General features: G+C 36.6%; 1 protein-coding gene across 7 annotated transcripts in view; it reads left to right on the forward strand.

The window, feature by feature from the left end:
* Nucleotides 1-21,909, forward strand: part of GSTCD (glutathione S-transferase C-terminal domain containing) — a 133,483-nt gene that overhangs the window by 3,241 nt on the left and 108,333 nt on the right. For 5 of the 7 annotated variants that reach the window (XR_004283233.1, XM_032333064.1, XM_032333063.1 and 2 more), the window contains exons 2-3: nt 13,228-13,665; nt 14,483-14,950. Coding sequence is in view for 6 of the 7 variants with exons in the window: in XM_032333064.1 (XP_032188955.1) it covers nt 13,249-13,665; nt 14,483-14,950 (885 nt within the window). In the remaining variant the exon portion in view is untranslated. Of the gene's footprint in view, nt 1-7,871; nt 7,914-9,350; nt 9,517-13,227; nt 13,666-14,482; nt 14,951-21,909 lie in introns of those variants that run through there. The other 2 variants (XM_032333065.1, XM_032333067.1) reach the window with 2 other exon arrangements.

A 21,909-nucleotide genomic window follows, 5' to 3' on the forward strand; every position in this document is an offset into this window, starting at 1 on the left:
TTCAATTTATAAGGAGTTGGTTCTTAAAATAGATCGAAGAATAGTGTCAAGAAGAATGAGGCTGGTGTACCAAGAATTAAGTTTTCAATAGTATTGTCATTACGATTACTGATATTCATTATGTACATTCATTCACTTCTTGAACTAAAATTTCAGTCCTCATAAGCATTGGAGATAAAAGGTTGGGTAGTAAGACCTATAAAGAAAAAAAAAAACAGATAAAAGACTAGAAGGTGATGGAAGTGCTTTTTCAGTTCAGGTTGTCAGGGAAGGCTGCTTTGAGTTATTATTCAGAGACCTCAATGAAATGAAGGAGCAAGCTAGGTATAAGGAACAGCAAGTAGAAAAAATTCTCAACTGGGAACATTCCTGGCTTCTTCCTAGAACAAGGAGAACTAGCTGGAGAGGAGTGAGCATGAGGGAGCAGAAGTAGGGGATCAGGTCAGAAAAGGATAGGTAGGGTCATGGCAGCCGTAGGCCATAATAGGAAATTTGGATTTTTTTAAAACTGTTTTGGGAAGCCATTGGATGGTTGTGAGCAGGGGGTGTGAACTGACACATTTGTTTAAAGGATCACCCTGATTATTGGAGAGTGGAGGAAAACTGTTAATAGATGTTTGTAGTAGTCTCTATAAACAGAGTTTATATGACTTAGGTTGATAGTGGTAGAGGTGCTAAGAAGTTGTATTTAACATATATTTCAAAGGTAGAAAGAGTAGCTTATGAGAGAAAAAAAAATGAGTGAGACTTCAGAATTAAGGGCCTGACCCCATTCATGTGGGTGAATGGTGGTGTCATTTTATCAATAAGGGGACTACTAAGGGAGGGGGAACAGGTTTGGAAAAATGTCCAAGGGAAGATGTCAAGTAGCATTATAGGAATACGAAGTTCAAGGGAAAGGACGTGATTGAGATAAAAATAGGAGTCCTAGATGATAGTTAAACCTGTAGAAATGGAGATCACCTAGCATAGTACTGTAATTTTGTTAGTTGTGGCCCATTAATGGGTCGTGAAATCAATTTAGTGAGTACTAACCAGCATTTATTTATTTATTTTAGATAGATAAAGTGCTCTGGAGCATGCCTATGGTGGGAAGGCCAGCCCCACAGGGGGAGGTGGATGGGGGAGAGAGGGAATCTCAAGGAGACTCCCCACTGAGTGGGGATCCCGAGGCGGGGCTCGATCTCCTGGATCTCATGACCCATGAGATCATGACCTTAACCAGATTCAAGAATCAGACCCTTAAACCAACTGAGCCACCCAGGTGCCCCCTAACCAGCATTAAAAAAAGGAGAAAGGGAGGAGAAAGGGAAGGAAGAAAAGCACAGAATAAAAAAATATCAGCTATATACCACGTAGTAGGCTATTTCTTCGTGATTCTTTTGTTTCCGTTTTATTTGTGATCCTTTTTATTCAGTATAATGAATTGCATTATAAAAGTCTTATTGTGTGGCATGATGAAAAAGTTGAATACCAGTAATCAAAGGAGTGAGTGTTGAGAACAAGGCAAAGCACTGAGCCACAGATTGCTGAGAGGTCTGTGGAGGATCCAATAAAGGGAATCAGGAAGGATCTACCAAAAACTTTCATTGTCAGATGATAGCTTTTAGAACAGATGTTTTTATCAAGGATTACTGAGACCAGCACAATTGCTTAGAATAATGTAATTTCTGATGTTTCACTTTTGTGAAATTGTTGCTGTAATAAAATTGCGATATGCTTCACTTTCTGAAATTTTAAATTTATAAAGTAGTGGTATTTATATTAGAAAAATAGCTATTCCTAAATGTTTTCAGATAAGATCCCTTTACAGTTTCTATTAATGCTTTTGTATTGATGGACAGTCTTTATCTGTGTAATGGAATTAAAATGTACTTGTAAGGATTGTGAGGATTAGAAGTAATGTATAAAAGTTGTGTGTGCTTAGCACATAGTTGGTAGACAATAAAGTGTATGTGATATTATTAGAATTGTAGTCTTTGTTCAGTCATTTAACATTTACTAAGCTCCTGTTAAATCCCAGGCATAGTGATAATTTCTTACTTGACAAACAATATTTTTTAATTAATTTTTTATTTTTTATAAACATATATTTTTATCCCCAGGGGTACAGGTCTGTGAATCGCCAGGTTTACACACTTCACAGCACTCACCAAAGCACATACCCTCCCCAATGTCCACAACCCCACCCCCTTCTCCCAACCCCCCTCCCCCCAGCAACCCTCAGTTTGTTTTGTGAGATTAAGAGTCACTTATGGTTTGTCTTCCTCCCAATCCCATCTTGTTTCATTGATTCTTCTCCTACCCACTTAAGCCCCCATGTTGCATCACCACTTCCTCATATCAGGGAGATCATATGATAGTTGTCTTTCTCTGCTTGACTTATTTCGCTAAGCATGATACGCTCTAGTTCCATCCATGTTGTCGCAAATGGCAAGATTTCATTTCTTTTGATGGCTGCATAGTATTCCATTGTGTATATATACCACACCTTCTTGATCCATTCATCTGTTGATGGACATCTAAGTTCTTTCCATAATTTGGCTATTGTGGACATTGCTGCTATAAACATTCAGGTGCACGTGCCCCTTTGGATCACTACGTTTGTATCTTTAGGGTAAATACCCAGTAGTGCAATTGCTGGGTCATAGGGCAGTTCTATTTTCAACATTTTGAGGAACCTCCATGCTGTTTTCCAGAGTGGTTGCACCAGCTTGCATTCCCACCAACAGTGTAGGAGGGTTCCCCTTTCTCCACATCCTCGCCAGCATCTGTCATTTCCTGACTTGTTGATTTTAGCCATTCTGACTGGTGTGAGGTGAGATCTCATTGTGGTTTTGATTTGTATTTCCCTGATGCCGAGTGATATGGAGCACTTTTTCATGTGTCTGTTGGCCATCTGGATGTATTCTTTGCAGAAATGTCTGTTCATGTCCTCTGCCCATTTCTTGATTGGATTATTTGTTCGTTGGGTGTTGAGTTTGCTAAGTTCTTTATAGATTTTGGACACTAGTCCTTTATCTGATATGTCATTTGCAAATATCTTCTCCCATTCTGTCAGTTGTCTTTTGATTTTGTTAACTGTTTCCTTTGCTGTGCAAAAGCTTTTGATCTTGATGAAATCCCAATAGTTCATTTTTTCCCTTGCTTCCCTTGCCTTTGGCAATGTTCCTAGGAAGATGTTGCTGCAACTGAGGTCGAAGAGGTTGCTGCCTGTGTTCTCCTCAAGGATTTTGATGGATTCCTTTCTCACATTGAGGTCCTTCATCCATTTTGAGTCTATTTTCGTCTGTGGTATAAGGAAATGGTCCAATTTCATTTTTCTGCATGTGGCTGTCCAATGTTCCCAACACCATTTATTGAAGAGGCTGTCTTTTTTCCATTGGACATTCTTTCCTGCTTTGTCGAAGATTAGTTGACCATAGAGTTGAGGGTCTATTTCTGGGCTCTCTATTCTGTTCCATTGATCTGTGGGTCTGTTTTTGTGCCAGTACCATGCTGTCTTGATGATGACAGCTTTGTAATAGAGCTTGAAGTCCGGAATTGTGATGTCACCAACTTTGGCTTTCTTTTTCAATATCCCTTTGGCTATTCGAGGTCTTTTCTGGTTCCATATAAATTTTAGAATTATTTGTTCCATTTCTTTGAAAAAGATGGATGGTACTTTGATAGGAATTGCATTAAATGTATAGATTGCTTTAAGTAGCATAGACATTTTCACAATATTTATTCTTCCAATCCAGGAGCATGGAACATTTTTCCATTTCTTTGTGTCTTCCTCAGTTTCTTTCATGAGTACTTTATAGTTTTCTGAGTATAGATTCTGTGCCTCTTTGGTTAGGTTTATTCCTAGGTATCTTATGGTTTGGGGTGCAATTGTAAATGGGATGGACTCCTTAATTTCTCTTTCTTCTGTCTTGTTGTTGGTGTAGAGAAATGCAACTGATTTCTGGGCATTGATTTTATATCCTGACACTTTACTGAATTCCTGTACAAGTTCTAGCAGTTTTGGAGTGGAGTCTTTTGGGTTTTCCACATATAGTATCATATCATCTGCGAAGAGTGATAATTTGACTTCTTCTTTGCCGATTTGGAATCCTTTAATTTCCTTTTGTTGTCTGATTGCTGAGGCTAGGACTTCTAGTACTATGTTGAATAGCAGTGGTGATAATGGACATCCATGCCGTGTTCCTGACCTTAGCGGAAAAGCTCTCAGTTTTTCTCCATTGAGAATGATATTTGCGGTGGGTTTTTCATAGATGGCTTTGATGATATTGAGGTATGTGCCCTCTATCCCTACACTTTGAAGAGTTTTGATCAGGAAGGGATGCTGTACTTTGTCAAATGCTTTTTCAGCATCTATTGAGAGTATCATATGGTTCTTGTTCTTTCTTTTATTGATGTGTTGTATCACATTGACTGATTTGTGGATGTTGAACCAACCTTGCAGCCCTGGAATAAATCCCACTTGGTCGTGGTGAATAATCCTTTTAATGTACTGTTGAATCCTATTGGCTAGTATTTTGGTGAGAATTTTCGCATCTGTGTTCATCAAGGATATTGGCCTATAGCTCTCTTTTTTGCTGGGATCCTTGTCTGGTTTTGGGATCAAGGTGATGCTGGCCTCATAAAATGAGTTTGGAAGTTTTCCTTCCATTGCTATTTTTTGGAACAGTTTCAGGAGAATAGGAATTAGTTCTTCTTTAAATGTTTGGTAGAATTCCCCCGGGAAGCCATCTGGCCCTGGGCTTTTGTTTGTTTGGAGATTTTTAATGACTGTTTCAATCTCCTTACTGGTTATGGGTCTGTTCAGGCTTTCTATTTCTTCCTGGTTCAGTTGTGGCAGTTTATATGTTTCTAGGAATGCATCTATTTCTTCCAGATTGTCAAATTTGTTGGCGTAGAGTTGCTCATAGTATGCTCTTATAATAGTTTGTTTTTCTTTGGTGTTAGTTGTGATCTCTCCTCTTTCATTCATGATTTTATTTATTTGGGTCGTTTCTCTTTTCTTTTTGATAAGTCTGGCCAGGGGTTTATCAATTTTATTAATTCTTTCAAAGAACCAGCTCCTAGTTTCGTTGATTTGCTCTATTGTTTTTTGGTTTCTATTTCATTGATTTCTGCTCTGATCTTTATGATTTCTCTTCTCCTGCTGGGCTTAGGGTTTCTTTCTTGTTCCTTCTCCAGCTCCTTTAGGTGTAGGGTTAGGTTGTGTACCTGAGACCTTTCTTGTTTCTTGAGAAAGGCTTGTACTGCTATATATTTTCCTCTCAGGACTGCCTTAGTTGTGTCCCACAGATTTTGAACCGTTGTATTTTCATTATCATTTGTTTCCATGATTTTTTTCAATTCTTCTTTAATTTCCCGGTTAACCCATTCATTCTTTAGAAGGATGCTGTTTAGTCTCCATGTATTTGGGTTCTTTCCAAACTTCCTCTTGTGGTTGAGTTCTAGCTTCAGAGCATTGTGGTCTGAAAATATGCAGGGAATGATCCCAATCTTTTGATACCGGTTGAGTCCTGATTTAGGACCGAGGATGTGATCTATTCTGGAGAATGTTCCATGTGCACTAGAGAAGAATGTGTATTCTGTTGCTTTGGGATGAAATGTTCTGAATATATCTGTGATTTCCATCTGGTCCAGTGTGTCGTTTAAGGCCTTTATTTCCTTGTTTATCTTTTGCTTGGATGATCTGTCCATTTCAGTGAGGGGAGTGTTAAAGTCCCCTACTATTATTGTATTATTGTTGATGTGTTTCTTTGATTTTGTTATTAATTGGTTTATATAGTTGGCTGCTCCCACGTTGGGGGCATAGATATTTAAAATTGTTAGATCTTCTTGTTGGACAGACCCTTTGAGTATGATATAGTGTCCTTCCTCATCTCTTATTATAGTCTTTGGCTTAAAATCTAATTGATCTGATATAAGGATTGCCACTCCTGCTTTCTTCTGATGTCCATTAGCATGGTAAATTCTTTTCCACCCCCTCACTTTAAATCTGGAGGTGTCTTCGGGCTTAAAATGAGTTTCTTAGAGGCAACATATAGATGGGTTTTGTTTTTTTATCCATTCTGATACCCTTTGTCTTTTGATTGGGGCATTTAGCCCATTAACATTCAGGGTAACTATTAAGAGATATGAATTTACTGCCATTGTATTGCCTGTAAGGTGACTGTTACTGTATATTGTCTCTGTTCCTTACTGATCTACCACTTGTAGGCTCTCTCTTTGCTTAGAGGACCCCTTTCAATATTTCCTGTAGAGCTGGTTTGGTCTATGCAAATTCTTTCAGTTTTTGTTTGTCTTGGAAGCTTTTAATCTCTCCTTCTATTTTCAATGATAGCCTAGCTGGATATAGTATTCTTGGCTGCATGTTTTTCTCGTTTAGTGCTCTGAAAATATCATGCCAGCTCTTTCTGGCCTGCCAGGTCTCTGTGGATAAGTCAGCTGCCAATCTAAGATTTTTACCATTGTATGTTACAGACTTCTTTTCCCGGGCTGCTTTCAGGATTTATTCTTTGTCACTGAGACTTGTAAATTTTACTATTAGGTGACTGGGTGTGGGCCTATTCTTATTGATTTTGAGGGGCGTTCTCTGAACCTCCTGAATTTTGATGATTGTTCCCTTCGCCATATTGGGGAAATTCTCTCCAATAATTCTCCTCAGTATACCTTCTGCTCCCCTCTCTTTCTTCTTCTTCTGGAATCCCAGTTATTCTAATGTTGTTTCGTCTTATGGTGTCACTTATCTCTTGAATTCTCCCCTCGTGGTACAGTAGCTGTTTGTCCCTCTTTTGCTCAGCTTCTTTATTCTCTGTCATTTGGTCTTCTATATCGCTAATTCTTTCCTCTACCTCATTTATCCTAGCAGTGAGAGCCTCCATTTTTGTTTGCACCTCATTAATAGCTTTTTTGATTTCAACTTGGTTAGATTTTAGTTCTTTTATTTCTCCAGAAAGGCTTTTATATCTCTCGAGAGGGTTTCTCTAATATCTTCCATGCCTTTTTCGAGCTCGGCTAGAACCTTGAGAATTGTCATTCTGAACTCTAGATCTGACATATTACCAATGTCTGTATTGATTAGGTCCCTAGCCTTCGGTACTGCCTCTTGTTCTTTTTTTTTGTGGTGAATTTTTCCGCCTTGTCATTTTGTCCAGATAAGAGTATATGAAGGAGCAAGTAAAATACTAAAAGGGTGGCAATAACCCCAGGAAAATATGCTTTAACCAAATCAGAAGAGATCCCAAATCATGAGACGGGAGAAAGGGGATAAAAAGAGGTTCAAAAAGAAAGAAAGGAAAAAAAAATAATTAAAAAAAAGAAAACGAATAAATAAAAATATAAAAAAGAAAAAATATCTATTAGATAAACTATTTAAAAAACGTTAAAAAAGAAAAGGGTAAAAGTTAAAAAAAGTTTTAGCAGAAGAAGAGAAAAAAATGAAAAAAAAATTAATTAACTGCAAGACTAAAAATATCACAGGGAGAAAGCCATGAGTTCCGTGCTTTGCTTTCTCCTCTTCTGAAATTCCGCTGCTCTCCTTGGTATTGAAACCGCACTCCTTGGTAGGTGAACTTGGTCTCGGCTGGATTTCTTGTTGATCTTCTGGGGGAGGGGCCTGTTGTAGTGATTCTCAAGTGTCTTTGCCCCAGGCGGAATTACACCGCCCTTACCCGGGGCCGGGGTGAGTAATCCGCTCTGGTTTGCTTTCAGGAGCTTTTGTTCCCTGAGTGCTTTCAGTAGAGTTCTGGAGGACGGGAATACAAATGGCGGCCTCCTGGTCTCTGGCCCGGAGGAGCTGAGAGCCCGGGGCTCCACTCCTCAGTGTGTCCTCAGAGAACAGCGCCCAGTTACTCCCGTCTGCTTGACCTCCGGCTGCGCTCCGAGCTCACCGAACCTGCGACCGGTTCAAGGTAACACCGAGCTGTGAGCTTACTGTCGGCTCTGTCTCTGTAGCCAGCTTTCCCGTTCCAATACCCGCAAGCTCTGCGACACTCAGACACCCCCGATCCTTCTGTGACCCTGAGGGACCTGGGGCCACGCTGACCCCGCGTGGGCTTCGCCCCGGTTTAGCCTCTGGAGCGATGTCCCTCAGCGGAACAGACTTTTAAAAGTCCTGATTTTGTGCTCCGTTGCTCCGCCGCTTGCCGGGAGCCGGCCCCTCCCCCCGGGGTCTATCTTCCCGTCGCTTTGGATTCACTTCTCCGCCGGTCCTACCTTTCAGAAAGTGGTTGTTTTTCTGTTTCCAGACTTGCTGTTCTTCTTCTTTTCGATCTGCCGATGGATTTGCAGGTGTTTGCAATCTTTAGATAAGCTATCTAGCTGATCTCCTGCTAGCTGAAGTAGTCTCAGCCTGCTACTTCTCTACCATCTTGACTCCTCCTCTGATAAACAATATTTTGTTGCAGTGGTACACTTTTTGGTCTTTACTAGGTAATATATAACTTAGCTATTTATGTTATGTAATATTTAGTTGCCCTAGATCCAGACTTGAATTTTGAGCACAAAATTGTCAAAAGTTTTTTCAGCTTCTAAACAAGTATGCTTATTTCTTTTCTTTCTTTCTTTCTTTCTTTCTTTCTTTCTTTCTTTCTAATTTTTTTTTTAAAAGATTCATTTATTTAAGGGAAAGCGAGTGAGAGGGTGCATGCATATGAATGGGAGAGGGGCAGAGGGAGATGGAGAGAAACTGAACAGATTCCTCGCTGAGTGTGAAGCAGACACAAAGCTAGATTTCACAACCCTAAAATCATGACCTGAGCTGAAACCAAGAGTCGGTCGCTTAGGCGACTGTGCCACCCAGTCGCCCCCAAAGATGCTTATTTCCAGTATCTTTACTATGTTTTTTCTTTGTCTCTCTTTCTATATACATATGCATGAAGTGAAGTAGTAAAATGGGTTTAGATTTTAATGAGACTCACTCTTTCATCTGTGAAATATTTCAATTTATCAATACCAGGATATATTAATTAGGATGAGAATACAAAAATAAAAGGTGTAAATGCCTAAAATGTTAAGCCCATGACTGCTTCAGTTATATTTAAAAATACCTTTGAAGGGGCATCTGCATGACTCATTTGGTTAAGTGTCCAGTTTTTTAGCTCAGATCTTGATCTCAGGGTCATGAGTTCAAGCCCAGTGTGGAGCCTACATAAAAAATATATATATATATGTCTTTGAAGATTCACAAGTAATGAAACCAGTTTTGAATATTTTCTTTCTTACCTCTATACTCCCTCTGCAACATTTCCAAACAAACTGGTGTGTCCAGGGAAGAGATGTATATTCCAACGGCTCTGTTCAGCTCCTACGTCTGTAGTTTTATATGCTGCTTTCTCGCTGTATCTCAGGAGTAGTTGCAGTGTGGCACCTGTCAAAGCTGAGCAGATGACCCTACTTCTGTGTGTGGCAGGAATGTAATATGGAGTAACAGGAGGTGCCCCAGAAACCCTGGAGACCCAGGATATGATTCTACAGTACCTACCTTTGTAAAGTTCATGACAGAAGAATAATGATGTAAGGACTCTAGGTAGAAATGGAGAAGAAAAAAAGAAGAGGGGTTTCTTTTGCCTATGATGTTTGCAAACTTAAAGTAAAAACTATGTTCTACTTTCTTGAAAAATTAAACACATAGTACAAGTCAAAAACATATTTCAGATTTGTACAGGTTTTCTAATATTTAATATTTATTTTAGAAATTACATTAGTATTTAATGGGAAGAAATGGCCCAGGGAGAGTCATTTTTTTTAACTCCAAGATCATTAAGTAACATTTTTAATCTCCCAGGGGAAAAAAAAACCAACAACAACAAATACCAACATCTATATTGGAAAAATAAATTATGTTAAGAATCAACAGTACTTTGCATTTTCTCTCCGGCATCTCATTAATTTTTAGATATCTCCATGGGCAGGTTATTGCTATTCTATTTTGTTGACATTTAGCATTTATTAAGTGCTCATAGTGACAAAAGTTTATAGAATACGTAAAGGTCTATTCTCAAGGTTCTTATATGCCTTGAAAAGTGGCAAATACACATATACTCTAATTTTTATAATATGTCTGTGCATCCTCAATCACAAGCTGTAAAATAGAATGGCATTATTTCCATTTTTTTGGTTTTGTTTTGTTTTTTTAAAGAGTTAGCAGGATTAGTCTCATAATCACTATTTCCTAGACTGCTGGGCAAATGAGGAAATCAGTCGTGTTTTTCTTGTAAATCTGCTTCTTGAAGGATTTAGGGATCTTCTGTATCATATCCCACCATCAGCAGAAGGAGTTAAGAGGATCAGTAAATTATCAGCAATAAATTATTTACAGGAGCAAACTCCTCAAAGAAATTATTAATTTCCTGGAAAATGGTTTTTTTTTTGGGTTTTTTTTGGGTTTTTTTTTTTTTTTTTTTGCCTGTGAGCTTTAATAAGCACCATTTAATATTTTGTTTTAAAGTAAACTATAGGGGCAAAAAAATTAAAAACTAAAAAAAGATAAACTAGGAAGAAAATGGTTTCCATGGGTTAAAAAGTTGTTGCTTTTAAATCACATGAAATAATTTTCCTCTAGATAACCTTTTAAAGAAGTAATAAACCATGCAGATCTGTTATTTTTTAATAAAAGAAATATAAAACAGTAGTGATTACTTGCATTCTCAAGAAGTTCATATTTTACTAACTATATATCCTTTTGTTATGATGAATTACTAGCTTTTTAACAAAAAAGCTGAGAACCAAGTCATTCTTAACTGACTTTTGCTTTTGATTTAAAAAAAAAACTGAGGAAGTTAGAATATAAATGAAATTTAATATGTTGACAGTTTCCTAAATTTCAGAGTACACTAATATTTCAAATACACTTAAAAGAAAGTTGCAGGTATACTTTTTTAATCTTCCTAGCACAGGTTTCCATGGTGAATGCTTTTAAAGAGTGCCATCTAGTGTTAACTTTGGAATTGCGATTCATGGATTAGAACATAGGGAATTTTAGACCCAGGATATGTAGAAATCAGACAGCTATAATAGTTAACAAAATTCTTAAGGAATAGGAGTTGAAAACACCCATCAGTTTCACCTCAAGATTGTATATGTTTGCATCTTTAAAATAGCCGTGTGCGTGTTCATGCATTCATTCAACAAATAATTCTTAATTTTATATAATGTTGTAATGTTTATATATAAAATATACATAATTCATATATATATACATACATATATATCTGTGTATATATACAGATTACATATATATATATTGGGCTATGTTTTAGGCATAGCAGTAAACTATTTTATATATAAAATATATGTATATACAATATATATATAAAATACATGTCTCAGGCCATGTTTATATACAATGTTCTATATGTATATTAATGTTGTAATTTTTATATATATAAGATATACATAGTTCATATATATACATACATATATATCTGTATATATATACAGATTACATACATATATATATATATATATATATATATATATATGGCTATGTTTTAGGCATAGCAGTAAACTATTCTCATAGAACATTCTATTTATGCGTTACCACAGTGGTAAGTGAGAAGAAAAGCCTAGAATAGTGTTTTCAGGGTGGGTAGAGGTGGGGTTTTCAATTTAAATACAGTAGGCCCGGATCATCTCAGCAAGAAGTTGTTATTTAAATAAATACCTGAAAGAGGTGAGGGTGTGTTCCGGGCACTGGAAACAACTGCAAAAGCTCTGTGGTTGGAATGTACCTAGTATTTTATTTTATTTTAATTTAATTTTTTTTAAAGATTTTATTTATTTGACAGAGAGAGACACATTGAGAGGGGGAACACAAGCAGGGGGAGTGGGATAGGGAGAGGCAGGCTTCCTGCTGGACAGGGAGCCCATTGTGGGACTGGATCCCAGGACCCTGAGATCATGACCTGAGCTGAAGACAAGACGCTTAACAACTGAGTCACCTGGTGCCCCGGTACCTAGTATTTTAAAGCAATAGCAAGCCTCTTTGGCTGAAGCTGTGAGTGATGAGACCAAGGAGATCTTTAGGCCACTGTAGGAGCTTTGTCTTTTCTCTGAATAGAAAGGGAAGATATTTGAGTAGTGACATGATTTTACTCCATTTTTAACAGGATCACTTTAAATTCTATGTTGAGAATAGACCAGAGTGGGAGATAGGACAGCAAGCAGAAGATAATTGCTGTAATTCAGAGATAGGTGATAGAGGCTTGGATCACGGTGGGAGCAATGAAGGTGGTGTGAAATAAGCATTTTGGATATATATTGAAGAGACAAAATAAGTTTTTAATGGATTGGTTATGGAGATGTGAAAGGAAAGAGTAACTAAGAATAACTTGAGATTTTTGGCCTGAGCAGCTAGAAGACAAGGCTCCATTCACTGAAGTGGGGAGGATAAATGAGGAGGCAGGTTTGGGGTGTGGGGGTAAGTGATTCTGGATATGTTAACTTGGAGATATCTCGGTTATCAACATCTAAGTTATGGGGAACTTCAGATATTTTTCTGTTGTGATTTAGCATGCAATAGTTCATCATATCAAAACCCACTCACCTTAGGAGAATCCATTTCTCATGAGGGAATGAATATATCCTCTCCCCACGGTTATTGTGTTATAGAGTCATAAAAGAGAAGCAGTGTGGGAGGACCAGCATGGCCAAAGCTTCTCCAGGCAACTCCTAGTATTTTTGGTTACTTATTTCCCATTTTATTCATCTCTTGTTCTTACCTGTGGTGAGAACTCAAAGTACTTGACTAAAAGGGTTCTATTGCTAAGCACCTAAAATGTGCTTATTTTATTTTTTTTAAAGATTTTATTTATTTATTTGACAGACAAAGATCAAAAGTAGGCAGAGAGACAGGCAGAGAGAGGGGGGTGGTGGGGAAGCAGGCTCCTTGCCAAGCAGGGAGACCCATGTGGGGCTCAATCCCAGGACCCTTAGATCATGACCCGAGCCGAAGGCAGAGGCTTTAACCACTGAGCCACCCAGGTGCCCCAAAGTATGCTTATTTTAAAGGAGCTGGGTAAAAATCACCCCAAGACTAGTTAATTGCACCAAGTGGAAATCTTTCTTTTGGAAGCCATTTACTCAGTCCAGGAACAAATTCTTGCAGAATCGTATCTATCGCAAGTCTTCACTGATTTCTAGAAAAAGTATTTGAATATTCATCTTTCATTTCAGCTTCTAAGTTACTGTATTCTAAGTCTATAACCACTTCAATTTATGCTGCAGGTGACCCAATGAAAGAAGAAAATGAAAGGCATTAAGAAAAGTCTTACAGAAGAATACCTATACTTGGACTTTTCTCACCAAATAGAAGGATGCGTCTTTCCTCTTCATACATCTGTAACTTTGTTTCTGTTATCATACTGTGACTGCAAAATCTTTAAAGTTTGCTTAGTCCCCACTGGAGAAAGTACAGATAGTTCATTAAAAAATGTAGTGCCCCAGGATGTTGAAGTACAAATTATTTCAAGGCAAGAGCTTCCTCCAATAGTCCAGAATTGCTGTTTACCTGCAATAGTAGAAAAACCAGACAATTTCTGTAGAGCAGGACTTGCTGTTGTACTGAGACACATAATCCAGAGATCATATGAAGCTGACCCCTCCAAGAAGGAAATTTTGGAACTTTTGGGTTTTAAGAAGACTTGCTTGAAAGCCTGTGCTGAAGTAAGTATGATGGCTCTTCTGTTACTTAAAGCCATAAAGGGATAACACATTTATTTCAACATTTATTTTAACCTTTTGTGGGAGAGGAATTAAATCCTGCTTACTTAAAAAATCTCTAGTAAGCAATGAAATAAAGTAGTCCCTCATGTATGCCAATACTTCAGGTACAGCGTCGAAAAATAAGAACTCAAGATTTATTTTGTGAGGTTTGGAGACACTATTTTTAGAGAATGACTTCTTTTTTTTTTTTATCTTTTGTTTTAATTGAGAACTTTTTTTTTTTTTAAGACTTTAATTATTTATTTGTCAGAGAGGGAGAGAGAACAAGCAGGGGGAGCAGCAGGCGGAGGGAGAAGCAGGTTCCCTGCTGAGCAAGGACCCTAGATGTGGGGCTTGATCCCAGGACCCTGAGATCTTGACCTGAGGTGAAGGCAGACCATTAACCCACTGAGCCACCCAGGCATCCCTTAAGTGAGGACTTTAAAAGGAAATTTTACACATGAATAGGAGCTCAAGTAGCAGTGCTTTGAAACCGTATATTTTTAGGGGTGCATGTACTTCAAAGGCTTTGGGAAGGAAGGATTTATTCAGTAAGAGGATGCAAGAGGATAGCATGTATTCCAGGTATAGGATTGCTAAACCGTTGTTTAGTGTTATGTTTAAAGCACTGTAATATGTCCCTTGATAGAGCATAAAAACCTAGCCCAGGGATGGCTTGGCTTCAGTCGTCAAAACCAGTCTTCTCTCCCGATAGAAAGTTTTCTTCAAGCTACATTGAAAGTAAAGACTCGATTTCTTCTGGTATTTTGTTTTTCAGGTCAGTCAGTGGACCAGGCTATGCGAACTTACCATCCCTTTAGCTATTGAGAATTTTCTCAGAGAATCTTCTGACCAGCACCCAGCTATCCCCGCAGAAATACTACAGTTAGAGAAGAAGCTTAGCGAGCCCGTTAGAGTGCATAATGACGACAAACTCCGTAGGCAGAAGCTGAAGCAACAGAAGGCTGCTGGGGTCGGGCCTTCCCTTGCTAAGGAAAAAGCAATGGGCAAGGTACATAGACAAGAAACGTCTCAAGAGTTGGACTCTACATCTGAGAACCTGGAACTGAAAGTTGCATTCTCGAAGCTCACAGTACAGGAAGAACCAGCTGCCACCCACAGGGAGCCTCCTCACATCAGAAAAGCAAAAGCCTCTGACCTCCCACCTCTGGAGCATGTGTTTGCGGAGGGCCTCTACTTCACTTTGGCAGATATCGTACTCTTGCCTTGTATCCATCATTTTTTGGTAAGGTTTATCGGGAACGGATACGTTACTAGAAGTTTCCGTCTGTGAAATTGCCTACGTTTGCATCCCTATTCCACTTCTTACTATCATTATGCTCCTGGGCAAGTAATGATTTCCTGTCTCGTTTTTCCTATCTGTAAGAAAGAGATCATAGTATCTATCTCACAGGATCACTGTGATGGAGAAATGACACTTTGTGTGAAGTATGAACAGTAAGTTCTTAGTAAATCTTAGTCATTATTATAACTTTTAATTTTGAAATGCTAAAATTTTGGCAGTTATGATTATTAATTTCAAATTACTCTTGCAGTTACCTTCAAGTATTAGAGGCTCTAGTATTAAAACACTAAAAAATTCTTGCCAGCTGTATTTTAGAATTAAGTAGACACTTAAAATACTAATTACATTATGTTAGGTATTATTAAATCAGAAATATTTTATCATCGTGTCTGTGCATCTCTGTTCCTTATAAGATTACATTCTGTAGCTGGCTATGCTAGTCAGTGTTGTGGGAGAATAAAAATGGAACCTTTTCTTTCTTACTGTGAGTGTGTGTTTGTATGTGTGTGTATTTTTCCTCTCTGTGGAGGAAAAAAGAACAAGGTAAAAATAATACTAGAGTGAATGTGGGAAGCTATAGCTCTCTGCAGCTTTCCAATTGGTTTTCAAGAGCTGCATTTTTCTTGCTTTGAAGCGTTTCACCCTTTCTCCTAAAAAGGCATCAGGTAACAGATTTCATTCTCATGTATCACTAACACTTCAGGTATCTCTACTGACAAAATGAGAAATGATTTCTAATGAAAATCTACTTGGAAGCTGGTGGTTCACTAGTAAGTTAGGTGGTATTAATCAATTGGCATTTTCTTAAAGAGGATTTCTTTTTTTTTTTTTTCCCCAAAATAGAAACAAAATAAGATTAGGAACTAAAATAACTTCAGAATTAAAGGATATGAAAAAGATTTGGGAATTGTTTAGATGTTGATTAGTATTTTAAATGTTGTATGTAGAGAATCCACAGAGCTGGATGGGGAGAAGACATCAACTTTTTTTTTTTTCCTAGTCCAGTGATTGTAAATTCTCTTACTCCTGACTTTCCCCTTTATTACCAACTTCAGTCATTACAGCAGTTATTCGATACGTATTATGAAATTCTGTTGGTGTTCCTGGCTTCTTAGTCTTTTTGGATAACTGTGTTTGTTTTTAATTTTGTAAGAATTGAATCGAAGTGGCACATCCACTAATTGATTCATTTGAGAAAGTTGTTGAAAGTCTACTGTATATAGCAGGTATTCTTGTAGGCCCTGGAAATAGAGTGATGAAAAAAACAAATAAGGTCCCAGCCCTCATGGGGTTAATATTCTAGGGGGGCAGTTGAAATGAAAAAGTAAACAAGTAAATAATACATATTTACATAATAGCAAGTGGTACAAAGAAAGTAAAACTGTTAGAGAAGATGAGTATCTCCTTGCAAAAGCAACGAAACAAATATAAAATTGGATTTACCAATGTAAATCCAATGGGTTTTGTCAGGCACCTTCCATAACGAAGTGCTGGGCTATTTGTTTAACTTTGCATGAATCTATGTAGTTGATTTTAGATGATTATCCAAACATCCATTTCCAGGTAGTTTGCATTTGATTTTAGCTTAATTTAAATAGTATTCACCTAATTAGGATCACTTGGGGCTGAAGTATTTTTAATTGGGAGGGATTTTTTTTCTCTTCAATCAGGTGGGGCATCTACTAACTGCTACTACATAAATTTACCTAATACTCACTGAAAAACCTTGTTCTTAGTTTAAAATAGGGGAAAACTTGTATATTCAGCCTTTATTATTACATGTATTCTATGATTAATTTTTCCTCTTTGACATTTATGGTAAACTAATTCTTACAGTATTTTCCTTTGTATTTTTCTTGGATCTGCATATTTTCTTTCAGGAATTAATCTTTCTTTGCCAAAGTAAGATATTGTTGATATTATTTCTGTTATGTTTATTTTGCTCCTTTAATTCATCTTGGTTATGAAGCCATTGTTTAAGCTCAGGTAGTGACTATGATGCAGAGCATTTATGCTTGCATTAATTAACACATTGAGGTGTTGGAGTGGTGATCCAAATGGTCACACTTAGGACCAAGTTCATGATCAGGAAGGAAATTCAGGTTACTACTAGGTTGGGATCAGAAACATAGAGCCGAACCTAGAGCAAGGATATTTGGCTACAGGAATAAGGCCAACAATATAAAAGGACAGTCAATTTTGCAAAGTCAAGGTTTGGAATACCAGAAGTCAAAATTAGAAGAATTAGAGAAAATATACAGTTCTGCTAAACAGAAGAAAGCCAAAGATGCCAAAACAATAGTAGATAAAATAGCCAAGGTACTGTGTCTAAACTTGCTTCATGCTTTTCTTCCTTTTCAGTGGATATTAATTTGCAAAGTTAACCCAAGAGCACCCATGGAATGTGTCTGACAAAACCCTCCCTGGAAAGTTTTAGTAACAGACTTTAAAAAGAATAGATTAAAAATGCACACCTCTTATGAGTTCCATTTTTTAAAGTCATTTGCAAGCATCCTCTAGTAGTTACTATAGCAAGCATATGGGAGAAACAGCAATGAATAGCTGTACTCAGGCACAATCCTGATGTTCCCTGATACCAGAAAATTGTATAGTTATTGTTAAGTTGCTACTAGTAAGCAAGTATACTTTGATAAGACTATTTAAAAAATTGTCTACTCCCTTCAGACAAAATTTGCCATTTTATAAAATATTTTTGTAATTTGAACTCTTAGGATTTAACTTTTTACATGTTAACTTCTAATGCTTTGAATTGCGTTTTTGAAAAGTATGACACATTTATTGCTTAAGTAAAATTATTGTAGAAATTGATTTTTAAGCAAAACTACCTATGTTAAATATCTCTTTCACTTTCCCTGTTGTCGTAAAATTAGGAATAAAATGGGAATCTCACTATTGCCTGGCACAAACTATGGATGCCACGTATTTAGTCATTAATTTGTATATTCCATATCCTCTACTATGCCTTAGGTGCTCAAGAGTTTTCAGTTTTAACCCGCCAGCTCTAATCTATAAGTAAAAAATGAAAAATTGGGATTATATTTCCATCCAGTTGACTGCTTACACTGCTCACCTTAACATCTGTTAGTTATGACCTATTTTCAAAAGAGTAAACATGACTAAGGAAGTGACATAAAGTAAATACAAAACATTTTATATAATAAATGATTAGAAGGTGATGCAGAGGAGGAGATATTTTGGATAAATGTAACATCTTGCTTCTCTCCAGGCAAGTTTTGCTGACCCTTATTACAATTAACTACAAAACCATTAGGGTTTCATTTTATGCTCTTGGTAGAAGCAGTTTTTTTTATCATTGTTTAAGAATAAATAATCTTATTTTCTTGTCTGTAAGTAACTGTGATATTTATAATGATTTTGATCTTATCAGGCAGGCAACTTTTAAAAAAATCATTTCTTAGGAGCAAACATAATTTGCATCTCACCCATTTTTCATTAGCCACTTCCTTAAATTTATCTTCTTGAGTGTAATGAATGTGGTTCAGTACCTCCTGAGCTGTCTGGATATTAGCAGAGCAGCCTGGCATGTTGATTAAATGGGATGACCTGTCATGCGGTGTAAAACTCCCTGATTTCTCTTAAACATGAATTATTGTTTCTTAATCAGAACTTCTTTTCCAGTAGAAGGAAAGATTCCATATACATTTAACAAATAAGACTAAAGCACTACCAAGGGGAGGACAAGAAAGGTGAAGAAATTAGAATATTTCTTATTTGATTAATTTATCACGACTTAAGCTCAGTTCCCTGATCACGTAAGCTATTTCCAGGCAATTAAGAATTTTGGCAAGGGGATGCCTGGGTGGCCCAGTCCTTTAAGCGTCAGACTTGTGATTTCAGCTCAGGTCACAATGTCAGGGTCATAAGATCAAGCCCTGGCTTGGGTTCATGCTGGGCACGGAGACTGCTCAAGATTCTCTCTCTCTGTCTCAGTAAAGAAGGAAAGAAGGAAGGAAGGGAGGGAGGGAGGATGAATTAATGAATTTTGGTGAGTATTATAAACTGATTCCCAGAGTACCATTTAGACAGTATATTTCAAACTCTTTAACTCACAGTAAATAATGCATCTTGTAGGTGATTGAGCATACTTACACAAATATCTTGTATACATTAAGTGTATTATAAAGCAACCCACCTTACTACATGCTGCATACTCTGATATTTTTCCATTTTATGCCATTTTTGAAACTATGTTGATTTCACAACTTTCTCACAGTTCATTAACCGTTGTTTGAAAAACACTAATTGAGATTATTCTTTGAAGCTAATAAATAGTTCCTTGATCATTTGTTCACTCAACAGAATATTATTTGTAAGGTGGTATTTTAAGTGCTTGCTGTATGTAAAAACAGTTAGACATAAACCTTGCTCTTACAATTACTTGTGCTTATTTAAAGGCCAGTTAAAATAGACTAAAATATATATGCATGTTTATTTTTCAATAATTTTCTGTCTTTTCTGGCTTCTGCTTTGGTACTGATTATTATTAGATATATTTCTCAATATTTTCTTGATTTGACCTTTTTATTTATTTGTTCATAATCACCAGTCATAATTTGTTGGCGACATTATTACTGTCTCTATGGAAACAACATTCAGTGCCTCAAAAAGAGGCAAGAACATTCTAATTTTTAAAGAAATTTAAGTTTGGTGGTGATGGTAGGGAGAAAGTATCTGGCCAAGAGAAAACAAAAAGATAATTTAAATCAGGAGTAATGGCTTCACATTTTCTAATTTGAATAAAAAGCCTTCCTTTAAGTGCTGTGTTATAAAAAATTCCCTCTAACTGATTCTAGTTATCTTTTCACTTCTAAATATCTATAATTGTATCTTTTATCTTTTTACTATTTTACTTCAGTGAAATCTCCTCCTTACTCCATCAAGCCCATTTTAAAAATATGGTTCTGAGAGTGTTTCTTACATTGCTTTTAGCTAATACTGATTTGATTCTGTGTTAGATTTCATACATTCAGGGAAGAAGGCTTCACAAAAGGAAAAAAAAAGATTTTTTCAGATCACTATTAAAATAAGAGTACAGCCTCTCCATTTCTCTCATTCCCACATGTCCCTAGTGAGTATATAACTTCCATTGAGATTCCTCAAAATATACCAGTGACTATAGACTCTATATAGATATCAAATTATAATCATTTAAAAATACCACATAACATACTTTGAGGAAATCAACCCTTCAACTTATTTCAATTCTTTCGCCATTAACCACTTAAACTCATGTTCATAAATAAGTACATATTGAGTATTTGAGGTTTTTGACTGAGCAGTGTCCATTTACTCTCCATTGACCCATTTGCTCTCTATATTCAGTGTGTTGAGAACTTTTGAAATATAATGACGGTCAGGGACAGTGGAATGTATTCTTGCCCATGAGTTTTTGTTTGTTTTTTTAGGATTTTATTTATTTATTTGACAGAGAGAGATCACAAGTAGGCAGAAAGGCAGGCAGAGAGAGAGGGGGAAGTAGGCTCCCCATCAAGCAGAGAGTCCAATGTGGGGCTCTCACCCAGGACCCTGAGATCATGACCTGAGCCGAAGGCAGAGGCTTAACCCACTGAGCCACCCAGGTGCCCTACCCATGAGTTATTGATGAAGGGGTTTCTAGATTTGAAGGAAGTTGACTAAGGAAGAATTTTTAGAGGGGCATAAAAATATACTAACAATGAAAGATGATAGAAACTGGAATGCAAGGTATAAAATTTTCAAAAATGATTTTCAATTATAGGATATATGGTCATGTTATTTCTGTTATCTTAGAATAATCTATTCATATTTTTTGCCCTTTTCCTCTAAATATTATTCTTTTCCATTTTAGATATATATAAATATATAAATACATATAAACATATATAAAATATATAATAAGATAATATATAAATAAAAAATAATAAAATTATATATAAATATATAATATAAAATATTTTATATACTAATATATATTGAGGAGCTTGTAGTATAGTCAGTATGTGAGTACATTCTTAGTTTGTGCATATGTAATATTTATTATTCTTCAAATAATTCACAAATACCTTTTGGGCCTTGATTATTGCTAAGACATTAGTCTCTTGTCAGTCTTATTTAAGTAGTATCTGTTGATTTTCAAAATTTCTTTAAAAGATAGACTTGTTTACAGTAATTCTAGGTTTATAGTAAAGTTGAGCAGAAAGTACAGAAAGTTCCCAGATACCCCCTGTCCCCACCTATCCAGTTTCCTCTACCATCAACACCCTGCACCAGACTGGTACATTTATTACAACTCATCAACTTCCATTAACACATTACTATAGCCCAAACCACAGTTTATATTAGGGTTGACTCTTTGAGCTATGCATTCTGGGAGTTTTGACATATCGATGATATGTATCCATCATTATTGTATCCTACAGAATTGCTTTACTTCCCTAAAAATCTGGGCTCCACCTATTCAACCCTCTGTCCTAACCCCTGACAACCATTGATCCTTTTGTTGTCTTCATAGTTTTACCTTTTCCAGAATGTCATATATTTGGAATTATACAGTATGTACCCCTCATATTGGCTTCTTTCATTTAGTAATATGCTTTTAATGTTCCTCTATGTCTTTTCATAGCTTGATGAGTTCATTTCTTTTTAGTGCTGAATAGTATTTTAAGTTGTGGATATTTATCCGTTCATCTATTGAAGAACATCTTGGTTGCTTCCAAGTTTGGGCAGTAATGAATAAAACTGCTATAGACATCCATGTGCTGCTTTTTACAGGGGCATAAGTTCTCAACTCATTTGTAGTGCAATTACTGAATCATATGGTGAGAGTTGTTTAGCTTTGTAAGGAATTGCCAAACTGTCTTTCAAAGTGGCTATCCCAT

This window comes from Mustela erminea, chromosome 2 (genome assembly GCF_009829155.1).
Source record: "Mustela erminea isolate mMusErm1 chromosome 2, mMusErm1.Pri, whole genome shotgun sequence".
NCBI lineage: Eukaryota > Metazoa > Chordata > Mammalia > Carnivora > Mustelidae > Mustela > Mustela erminea.